Source organism: Vicia villosa, linkage group LG5 (assembly GCF_029867415.1).
Source record: "Vicia villosa cultivar HV-30 ecotype Madison, WI linkage group LG5, Vvil1.0, whole genome shotgun sequence".
Taxonomy (NCBI): Eukaryota; Viridiplantae; Streptophyta; class Magnoliopsida; order Fabales; family Fabaceae; genus Vicia; species Vicia villosa.
Window position 1 is genome coordinate 41,727,844 of NC_081184.1, and position 12,075 is coordinate 41,739,918.

General features: G+C 38.5%; 2 protein-coding genes across 2 annotated transcripts; both read right to left on the minus strand.

The window, feature by feature from the left end:
• Positions 1–5,789: 5,789 nt before the first annotated feature.
• LOC131604568 (uncharacterized) lies at positions 5,790–7,207 on the minus strand. Its single transcript, XM_058877001.1, has 2 exons — positions 6,482–7,207; positions 5,790–6,410 (listed from the first exon to the last, which is right to left on the minus strand). The coding sequence occupies exons 1-2, from the start codon at positions 7,205–7,207 to the stop codon at positions 5,790–5,792; spliced, it is 1,347 nt and encodes a 448-aa protein (XP_058732984.1).
• A 525-nt stretch (positions 7,208–7,732) lies between these two features.
• LOC131604569 (uncharacterized) lies at positions 7,733–8,731 on the minus strand. Its single transcript, XM_058877003.1, has one exon. It carries the CDS (start codon positions 8,729–8,731, stop codon positions 7,733–7,735), a length of 999 nt encoding a protein of 332 aa, XP_058732986.1.
• Positions 8,732–12,075: the final 3,344 nt, after the last annotated feature.

The following is a 12,075-nucleotide window of genomic DNA, read 5'->3' on the forward strand; positions in this document are numbered from 1 at the left end:
TCTTGTAATGTTTTCTTTTGTCGAGGATTTGTAGCGGCCTCTTTTTTTTTTACTTTGTTGTCCCTACTTTTGCCTGAACTGTTTATTGTGAGATTACAGTCAGCAGGATATTTCGATTTTCGATAAGTCTCCTTCATAGGTTTTGACTTATCAGTTCTTTTTCGTTTTGATAGATGTTGTCTGTCTAACTTAATAGTTACGGGAAACCATCAATATTTGTGTAAAAGCATACTGGTATGTTTGAGTTAACTGAATAACTAACCTGCCCCAGGTTATGATTAAAGGGTTTCATTTTGCACGTGAAAGAAAACTCCCACACCTTAGGCTCAAAGGGGTTGACGAGGGATTAACATCCATATATCTCCACTGTTTAGGAATTGAAACAATGCCTGTACATCTTCAGCATAGTCCGTTCAAAAACATACTGTATGAGGTTGCGGTATCATTTTCGTCATCCTCCCTCAAAAGGCATACAGCTTAGCAGGAGTTGAATATCACAAAACATATGCAAAGTAAAGACATAATTTAAAATGAGTGATAGCGAAATAATTTATTCAAGACAAACATATGCAATGCACTGATGATGATTATTAAAATAGATAATGTCTATCATAAGTCGAATGTTTAAACAAACAGAAAAAGAAATTGCAACTGAAAGTAAAACTAATGATCTTAAAGTCCACCCTTCTAGCCATTCACAGTATTAGCACTCTTATTTTGATTAGGCATGGTTGCAGGAGAGTCGAACTCGATTTCTCCCGCGTCGATCATATCCTGGATTTTGTTCTTCAATGGCCAACAATCATTAGTGTCATGTCCAATGCTGTCGGAGTGATAAGCGCATCTTGCATTAGGATTATATTGATGATATGAGGTATTAGGCTTCAGAGGAGGATCCTTTAAAGTAATCAACCCTGCTTTCAGCAACTGTTGTAACGCCTCAGCCAAAGTTATGTTGATCTTAGTGAATTGTCTTTTAGATGCGCCTTGTTTACGCTGGTTTCCCTTTTGTCATACCATCACTTGATTAGAGGCCAGGACTGCTCCCACAGTATTGGATTCATTCCTCTCATTGTGCGCCTTCTTTGTAGTATTAGAATATGTAGTCACTTGAATTTTACCGCTTCGGATACCACTTTCAACACGTTCCCCAGTCAGTATGAGGTCAGTGAAACCAGATGAGGAACTTCCTAGTAAGTGGCTGTAGAAAGGGCCCGTTAGCGTACTCATGAACATGTCAGTTAACTCTCGGTCAGTCAAGGGAGGTTGAACTCTGCCTTCCAGGTCTCTCCACTTTTGAGCGTACTCCTTGAAACTTTCCTTCGGCCCCATAGACATACTTTGTAGTTGCATGCGGGTTGGCGCAAGGTCAGCATTGTATTGGTATTGCACATAGAAAGCAGTTGCCAACTCTTCCCATGTATGGATGTTGGCACCCTCCAGTTGATAGTACCATTCGAGTTGTGTTCCAGATAAGCTTTCTTGAAAGAAATGGATCTAGAGCTTCTTATCAGCAGTATGAGGCTTAATCTTCCTTACATAAGACCTCAAGTGTAGTTTAGGACAGGAGACTCCATTATACTTAGCAAAGGTCGGAGTCTTGAATTTCGGAGGAATGACAACCCCTGAGATGAGTCCTAGTTCTTTAAAGTCTAGTCAAGGTACCTTCTGGATTTCCATGGCTTTCATACGTTCTTCCAACAACTTATATTTGTCATCAAGATGTTCATGATGGCAGTCCTCTTCTTCTTCAGAGGGCTTGGAAGAATCATGATTACTTTTTGCATCAGTTTTGATACTAGCATCATCATCTTGCTCATTTTCGTCACTGTCTTCAGAGGCTTCGGCATCACTTAGTTGCAAGATCGGTCTAAGCCTTTTCCTTAGAGTCTTCTTGCCCTTCTTATTCTTCTTTTTAGTCAGCATGGCTTTCAGCTCTTCTTGCCCCTTGGACAAATTCAGAATCAAGGCTTGGAACTCAGTGTTTTGAGCTTGGAGATCCTTAACTGATTGTTCGAGATTCATGATGCTGAAATAAATAGCGAGGAGGTGAGAAACCTGTGGTAGAAACCTGTGATACGATGTTATGAATGCAAATGCAATGTTTTCAAGGATCTTTAAGGAATATAGTTAGCACATTTAGAGAATGATTTGGTCGCATATTTGTTTGAAGAATTCTGACTTTTGTCTTTGAGCGTCCTTCTTTAAAAATCAAGCTCACCATATCCAGTGGGTCATAGCCTCTGATACATGATATCTCTAAATTTGAAGGTACCTGGCTAGAGGAAAATAAATCCTCTTGCCCCTTGATAGGTATGATGTCTCTGAACTGGACGGCATACGGCCAGAGGAAAATAAATCCTCTTGCCCCTTGATGAGAATTTAGTCCTTGAGAAGGGCACCTGAAATTGTGAGCCCTAAATTCCTAAGATCCTTGAAAGGGTTAGTTAATCATGTTATGTTATGATGTTGTGATGTCATGATGTTATGTGAATGCAGTGCATCAGGCAAAGCATAAGATAGTAGGGACAGAGAAGTCCTACAAGCAAAACCTGCATGGAAATCAATGGGTTAGTAGCAAACACAAGCAAGTCATACAAGTGTCCTTAGGTCGAAAGGCTTGCATGAGGCATGACCAGGTAACTACCCCTCCCCAAAGGTACTTCTAAGGATAAGGATGATATCAGCAACGGGTTCTACCGAGTTACCCAGAATTGTCAGCCCTCCTAAAGCACCCTCGAACATGATACATACATACCATGCAATGATACTTTGAGAAAGAACCTATCTGAGCTGTAGTATCGGGTAGCGACTATGCTCTCAACATACATCAAGAGTAGTCCCCCCACTACGTTCCTAAAAGTCAAGATGGGTTAAAGGTAACTAAAGGTCCTTAAGCTCCGACTCACCTACGGACATCCGCACGAACCTCCCTCATACAAGAGAAGCATGCAAACACCCATAGAGGCCTAACTTAAGCGTGAACTCTCATATTGACCAATCCTCCACATACATGAAGGAGGTCGCCATGACTATGCCACTTCCTATCTTAGGTGTACTTGAATCCGGGTGTAGGATTCGTCCTTCATTTAATTCCCAAAACAGCCCTGAAAAATAAAGCAAACAAAGCAAACAATAGAAAACAATTAAGTGAATCCTAAGCTTTTAAGGTAACCTCTCTTTTATTCGAAAAAATCCCCAGCAGAGTCGCCAGTTCTGTTATACGGTGAACTGACTTTATCGAAATGTCACGGTAAGCAAGAGTCACCACCGACTTTTATTTTATCCAAATTAAATAGAAAGGCTAAAAGAACAGGAAAAACCTTTTAAATGAAAACTGAGTTCGGGGGGTAATTTATACAAAGGGAAGGTGTAAGGCACCCTTTGCATCCATGGTTTTCCATGGGCTCTTAATTGCTTTTCTCTTTAGTTCTAAAACCAAAAGTTTTGAAATGTAGAAGAAGAAGAATAAGGACTTTAGCTCGTAAATTAGCGTAGCCTTATTGAAGTTTTTTAAGAAGAAGTGTAATAAAAAGATTTTTAAACCAGAGCAAAGCAATTAGGGGCAAATTACCTGGTTAGATGAAAAATGTTCTTTTAGCCTTTCAGGGCTATCCATACCATAGGAGGGTAGGGAAGTCCTTTTATTTGGAGGTTAAAGGGTCATCGAATCATCGTTCACCATAAGACTGTCCCTGCCATAGAGGGGCAGGTAGTCTAAGGGAAGGATCAGAATAGCTTTGTTTTAGGCAACCGGAGGATACCTCAGCATTTCGTAGGCAACTTCGAGGGACGAGATCATATTAGCGAATCGAAGGCAGCATCATTGGGACTTGTGATCTTAAGAATGAACCGAGGGCAACATTGCTAAGGTATCCTCGTATCTGAGGGACTTGGCTATTCTGCACTGAAAAACACAAGGCAACAGGCAACAGGCAACAGGTAACAAGAGAGGTTACCATAAAAGGTGTGTGGGTGCAACAATCACGTGACCAGATTCAGTTATATTATCTTGTAATTAGGTGATTCTAGATTCTGTTCGAGGTTATCACTCCCTAGGATTACTAACTACGCAGTTTATATATACAGTGTTAAGTGCCTTCAAGGCCACACAATACAACCAGAAGCAGTTACATAATAAGCCATGGGGATGGGGGGAGAAAGCAATAATAAAACCCAATAAAGAAAATAGTCTGACACAAGTAATAATTAAAGAAAACATCAAAAACAAAATGAGTTTTTGGGTTACCGAACATTCGAGCTTTGACTGGTCGGTTAACCCTGAAAATTGGAAAAGGAAAAATAAACGACAAAGGGTGAGTGTAGAAGAAGTTCGTTGGCATTAAAAGTAAACCCTAATTTAACTTAGGGTTAATTATGCCAGGGGTCCCTACAAAAACGCGACCCTGCACTTTTAGTCCCTGTAAAAATTTTCTTTGGAAAATGGTCCCTATAAAATTTGGCGTCACGTAATGTTGTCCCTCCCGTTAGTTTTCACTAACAGAGGGTGACGTGGCTGGCCAGCTGTATGTTTTCATTTGACACATTGGAGTCCCATTATAATTATTCAGAAAACCCTAATTGTTCCCTCTCATTGCCTTATTCTCCCCTCTCACCCATTTATCGTCTTCTTCCTTCTTCATTGTTCCAAGCAATATTCTTCTTCATCTTTCAGCTTCGTCTTCTTCAGCTTCGCGTGAAATCCATGGCGTCTTCTTCAAATCGAGGCAACTCGATTTCAGCAGTTCATTCAATAAGTGTGAGCAATCGTAGATGGAGAATGTGTGCCTGCAATGTTCGTATGACATCGTATCGCTGCAAGAACGGCCGTAATCGAGGAAGACTTTTCTGGAGGTGTCCCTTTTGGCAAAGCGATGAAACGTGCAACCTCTTCGAATGGGATGATGATATGGAACCAGGGCATAACATAACGGAGAGTTTAAATGAAGAATGGACAAATGACCCAACTAAGACAAGAGAGATGCAATCTGTTGAAGCCTTGAAGGAGTTATATGAGTCAGCAATGAAGAAGAATGTTGAATTGCAGATCCACAGAAGGCAGAGGGATTTTATGGAAAGATGAAGACAATTTGCTTAGCAATTTTGTTCATGGTTAATTTGTATTTGTTACTAAAATGTAAATGTTAAGGATCTTGTGTTAAGGGTTAAATGTATTTGTTCATGTGCAATTTTAAGTTTAGCAAAACCTGTGTAATGTGTAATGTTCAATTTTAAGTTTTCTGTAATGTACAATTTGAAGTTTCTGAAATTGAATGCAATGTTGTGGATTGGGTTTAATAATTGTTTGTTACTCATGTTGTTTTAAAAACTACAAGACCTCTAAGTTGACAGGTTCCATAGTGAGCTATAATCCTGTTGGAAATGTTACAATTTGTATGATATAAACCTGTTGGATATGGGTAACATCTAACTTGACAGGTTCCATAGTGACCTATCTACAATGACCTATAAATTGACTCATATAATTTGTTTACAGCAGCAAGTGTATTCCATAATATATGATGCATTGTAATTGTCGTATTTAACAGTAAGACATAGTATAATTAGTAACCTCTAATTTGATTACAACACATAATATATAAGTAATTGTATTCCATAACATAATAATGCATTGTAATTAGCACATGTTCGCAGCATATTAAGATGACTTGAGTTAAACAAAATAAATGTCTCAAAAGATGGTAAATAACCATAACAAGCAGCACCATAACAAACAAAGCAGTTGATTACAAAAAAATAGTTTCCAAAATCAACAAAAATAACATGAGTCACTGAGTTAAGCCTTTGTAGATGTCATCCCATTTCTTCATCTTGGGGACACCACTTGTTGAATCCTCTGTTGCTTCATCCTCCTCAACGATCACCAATGGATCATCTGGTTTTTTCCCTGGCCCTGGAATAGCCTTTGTCTTTAGGCTTCTGAGTCTATCACTTTGCCTTTTTGCCACATCCATATCACTTTTACTTTTTTTTGCTTTGGGTTGCACTTGTGCTGAAGATGTTGTAGGTGGTTTAGGAGGAACCTGTCCAACAGATGATGCACCTACATGTTGTTTGAGTGGTTTGTTCTTTGGCTTTTTTGGAGCTGGGCCAAAGAAAATTTTGGGTCCATCCCTGGCCTTTGTAGTAGTAGTTGCAGTAGATGGTCCAGAATCCTTGGCAGCAGCAACTGGTTCTTTATCCTTTGTTGGCTGAGCATCCTTTTTCTTGATGGGTGAAGAATCCACACTCAAAGGCCTAATGTCCAAAATATCATCCCAATCCAGCAAGGCTTCTAGTGTTTCAGCATCCCATTCATAATACTTATCAACAGGTGAAGAGTTTGATGGTTGTGTTATACCACTTGTTCTAGACTTGGCATTTTTTGAAGCTTTGCCCTTAGCCTTATGCTGCAAGAAAACAAATTAGTTAAGTGAATGATTCAGATAAGTAAACAATACATTTAAGTGAATTTGAATACCTCTTTTTTTGCTGCCACATTTGCTTGGGCAGTTTGACTGGCCTGTGTAGGCACATCCTCAGTAGTTGTCACATTATTAGTTGGAACTTCTTCATTTTGCACATTTGCTTGGACACCACTTGTTGGACCCTCTTCAATTGGTACATTTGTTGGGACACCTATGGCAACAATTTTCTTGTTTTTCTTGCAAGTCCTTTTGTTGTGACCTAGTTCAAAACAAACTTTGCATCTATGACTAGTATTAGTTCTCTGCCATTTATTCTGATTAACCTCATCAGCTTCTCTCCTACGTAGTTTTTTGGGCCTCCCTGCACCACGTTTGTACAGTGGTGGAAACATATCAGGTTGAGTTGTTTTGGGCCATTTGTTCTGGCCATTCAAAGGGGTGATGACTTCATTATAGCATGCCTCATAGGTACTCTTGTGATAGCACTTGTTTACATAACTCACTGGGTCATCCACCTTCCAATATATGGCTGCCACTGCATGTCTACATGGTATCCCAACTATTTCCCAAAAGTTACAACTACATGTATGTTTCTCAAGGTCAACTACAAAGCTGTCAGTAAAGAGTACATGGGTAACTTGAAATGAATACCTACCAGCATATGTTGCTGTCCAACTACCACTCTTCTCAATCTCTCTATCTAATCTCTTTAATGGTTTAGACATTATTTGACCATTGTATCCATCTACTTTTTCTCTAAGGGTTGGAAACCTCCCCATTAAATGATTCCTAATCCACTCAAGCATTGTAAGAATTGGCTTGTCCCTTTGCAATAAAATGGTTGCATTAAAAGACTCACTCAAATTGTTCATTAACACATCACACTTTGAGAAAAAAGGGAAAGCATGCTTACACCATTTGTTCTTGGGAATTGCCTCCAACCACTCATAAGCTTCCAATTTGGCCTCCTTGATCATAAGCATCTTTGCTTCATGTGCCTCAAAATAGGTAGCCTTGGCAGCTGCCATCATGAGATCCCTGTACAAAGTTCCTCCACCAAACTTTTTTTTGAAGTTTGCATATAAATGTCTTAGACAAAATCTGTGCTCATAAGCTGGATACTCCTCTTCAAACACTTGCACCAGTCCCTATTCAAACAACATGAATAATCAATATTAAGATACTACATGTTACATTTAAACAACAATAATAATCAATTTTAAGATACTACATGTTACCTTCTGTTGATCAGATATGAAACACCATCTGCCATCTCCAATATCTTCAATAAGTAACTTCATAAACTAGCTCCAAGAGTCTTTTGTTTCACTCTCAACTACAGCAAAAGCAACAGGAAGATATTGGTCATTTGGATCTCTGCCCACTGCAATGAGTAAAATACCACCATATTTGTGTTTCAAATGGCATCCATCCAATCCAATAAAGGGCCTGCATGCCTTTGTCAATGCTTTCTTGGTCCCATCAAAGGATATGTAACACCTCTCAAACCTAGGCTTCAATCCTGGGGCAAATGAAGTAGTGTTGATTTTGAATGTATTGCCTGCTGAAGCCCTTCTCAACTCAGCACCATAAGACCACAACATACTAAATTGTTTGCTTGAATCCCCCTCAACTATTTGTCTTGCAATTTGTCTTGCCCTAAATGCCCTGCACCCTGGAATTTCAGCGGAATACCTTTGTCTAATATCAGCAACTACCTCATTCAGTTTCATCTTAGTGTTGTTCTTCAAACCATCTACAATAACCTTAGCAACCCATTCTGCCTTAGAACTTTTGTTAAAAAACTTTCTCCCACACTTATGTTTTGCAAATAGTGTCTTTATCCTAAAAGTTGTGGATGTTAACACCTTACTACACAATACTGTATAATTACACTTTTTCTTGTCCTTGCAAACAACCCTGCATCTATTAGAATCATTCTTCTCAAACTTCACATCTCTTCCATTTAGCACATTATGCTCAAGTATGGCATCCTTAAACTGTCTCAATGAACGAAATTCCATTCCTACTTTGAAGACATAATCCTTGCTCAGTTTATCTTCCTCATTGAACCTTATAACACATGGCCTTTCATCAGAACTATCATCCTTAGCCCCACTATCCAACTCATCTGTCATGTATTCATCTTCAATGACATGTTGCTTCCCCATTTCTTCTGTGATACTAATTTTGTTAACTTGTTGACTTGCTGCACCAGGATTTGCTTCCCCATTTTCTTGATTTATATGCTCAGCAGAATTTCCATTCACCACATCATCCATTTCTTCATCAAAACCCTTCATTCTTTCCTCCTCACTATCATCAAAATGCACATCCCTTACTGATTAATCACTTGATTCATCCTCACTATTATTCTCATTATCTGCTTTTCCCTTCCCCTTCTCCCTAATCCTATCCATAAAGGTACTACCACCATCTTCAGGTTGTGGTTCACAAAATATCTCAGCATCACAGTTATTTCCAACAACAAACATCACTAACTCAGCAGCATCTGAGTCATCCCTAAATGGCAACATGTCTTCTTCAAAACTACCATTTCCAGGTTTCCACCACATCTTAACAGTTTTTTCATCAAAGTCAGGTTCAATGGTTTTCACTAAGTCACGTGCTTCATAAAACGACCAGTAATCTATGTCTTGGTTGTTAAACCCAATTACAGTCCCACCTTCGTATCTAATCTCTGGGTCTTTCATGAAACAACCTTTTATATAAAACACTACTTTAAACGTAATCATTTCCTGACCAATACATATTACTAACAGTTTTAGGTTGACTTCAGATAAAGTATAAACACTACTCTAAATTGGGAGAAGTGCGTTTACCTGGGTCCACGAAGATGGAGACAGCAACGATTGTGAGGGACCACGAGGAGACAACAACCGGAGCGAGGGACCACGCAGAGGATAGAATAAGAAGCACACAGAAGCTGGGACCACCAATGGAGAACCAAAACCACGCGCAGCTATGGTTAGAGTTTGGGGGGGGGGGAACGAGAGTGTGAATTTGACTTTTGTTTTCTAAAGATGTGTATTTGATAGACTTAAGTTTAAGTTAATCTCCTTATCCAGTGTGGCAATTTTAATTTTTCTTTTTTTCCATGTCAACAATGCCACGTCACACTCCGTTAGTGAAAACTAACGGGAGGGACTGTATTACGTGACGTCTAATTTTGTAGGGATCTTTTTTCTAAGAAAATTTTTAGAGGGACTAAAAGTGCAGGGTCCCTTATTTATAGGGACTAAAAACGTATTTAACCCTTTACCTTATAAGACGGAAAATAAATAATATTCAAATAATAATAAAATCAGGGACTTAGCTTTTGATCTGATATGGCGCGTAGGCGGATGAACCCTGATGGTAACCCTGAAAAACTGCACAAAGAAAAAAGGGAAAAATTCAGTGTAGGAGTGATTCATCGACTATTGATACGAACCCTATTTTTAGCCAAAAAGGCGAACAAAATATAAAATGATATTAAACAAACCCTAAAGGGTTAATTAAATCGAAGGCTCGATTAAATATATAAACCAAAACAAAATCTAACAATTACAGGGTAAAACCTGGTATTTAACTAACTAGATTTATAAACAATTAAAATTAAAGGATTATAAGAAAAATCGAGTTTCGATTAAATGATTTAAAAAGTGTAAAAATCTTATAAAGAAAAGTAATTGTATTAAATAAGTGAAAATAAATAAGTGAGTAAAAAAAGAAATTAGAAAGAAAAAAGGAAAGAAAGACTTAGCTGCGATTAGGTGTGAGTTGCCTGTGAAGGTGCATGGTAGGCCTGCAGGTTGAGGAACGTTAGATCCGACGAGGCCTTGATCTGATGGCTCTGGACGAAGGCGCATCTTACGTGTGCGTATGGAAGCTGCATAGAATCTGTGTGGGACCAATATAACAAATAAATTTTGAGAAAGAAAAAGAATGGCAGCACCCAAGGATCGAGCCTGCCCACTCTTGATCATAGACACGCATTTCTTTCCACTTGTACCATTGACACCAGCTGATAACATGACCAAACGAAAGCAACATATAAAAAAGAAAAAGGGTTTTTTAAATGAAACAAACACGCGCCATCATGCTCCTTCTTCTTCTTCGTTAAAAGAAAATGCAGAACCTTTTAGGCCACAGTTTTCACTCGTGGCTAAAAGCCTCACCTCTTATAACCTGCAAATCGTTAATGATAAACACGGAAATTTGGTCCAGATCGATCCTAAAGCCTCACACGAACCCAATGAATCCAAAAATTCGTCCAGAAATCGTGTTAAATAAAAATCCCCCTTTTTGAGGACTACGAACCCTAACAATGGCACTTTGCCATCTCTGCATTAGAACTCAAATTAAACAATATACACACGTTCTAAACATCCATAAAAGCACGATTATACAATCAAATTGAGTTTAAAATGCATGAATGGAGTGAATCGGGTTTTAAAAAAAAAACTGCAAACCGTGAGTATAGCAAGAGATGTTCCGCGCGTTTGTATCGAGGGTGACGATATGATTATGTCCAGAAAGCTTCAGAGAATTGATTGGGATGCTTTATTGGGCTTGAATTGAGCTAGAGCTTCCTCTGCTACCTTCTCCTTGTTTACGGTTTCTATGAGTTCTAAGATAGGGTTCTTGTGCCAATTCTTTCCAAAAGTTCGTACCCTTGCATCAGAATCAATTAGGTACTTATAATAGGTGGATTTAGGATAACAAATTTGTGAAGAATCCTTCTCGAATCCAAGATTGGGGAATGATTGAAAATATTGTTTAAAAGCTTCCATAATTGGTCAATTTGCATATTTCTTCACCACTCTCAATCTCCATGGATTTGAATTCAATATGTGACTTAAATGGTGATTGGATATACTTAGAATAACTTGCTAAATCAAATATTTTGATTTGTTCTTTGATTTACATGAATTATACTACTTTTTTAAATGAATAAAATCCATAAATAATCAAATAAAACTCAATAATTCGTGGCAATTGAATTGGGACTTTTAGATAACTTGAGGAACAAGACTGGGCCAAAAAAGATTGGGTCTCTTTGAAAGAAAATCCATTTTGAGGCCTTTTTCTTCACATTTTTTCCTTCAAAATAGCCCAACTTTGACAAGGCATATCTCACTCAATTTTTAAGATATGGGGGAGTTCTAGGACTTTTTGGAAACTTCAAGATGTCCTCTACAAGACACTTTGGAAGCTTTTTTTCAATTGAATAATTTATCTTGATGATATGGGCTTTGACAAAAAACTACTTTCGATTGACTTTCAAAGAGGACCTATAATCTTTGGATCTATATGTCTAAAATGGTGCATTTATAGACTTGGCATGTGAGAGATAAAATTGTATAGAATTCAATTTCCTTCTGTCGCACGCTCGCGAAAAATGAACAGAGTCGCCACCAATATATTTATCCCAAAAGGGAAAGGATTATCAGAAGACCTAACAAAGGGTAAGAACAGGGTCTTGCGACCAGAGAATCTAGGAACGAGGGTCGGTTACGCAAGGGGAAGGTACTAGCACCCCTCGCGCCCATCGTACTCGATGGTATCCACCTATGTTTGTTTCTATCTAAAGGGTGTGTACTATGTCTATGTCTATATGCGAATGAATGCAAAATGTAGGGAA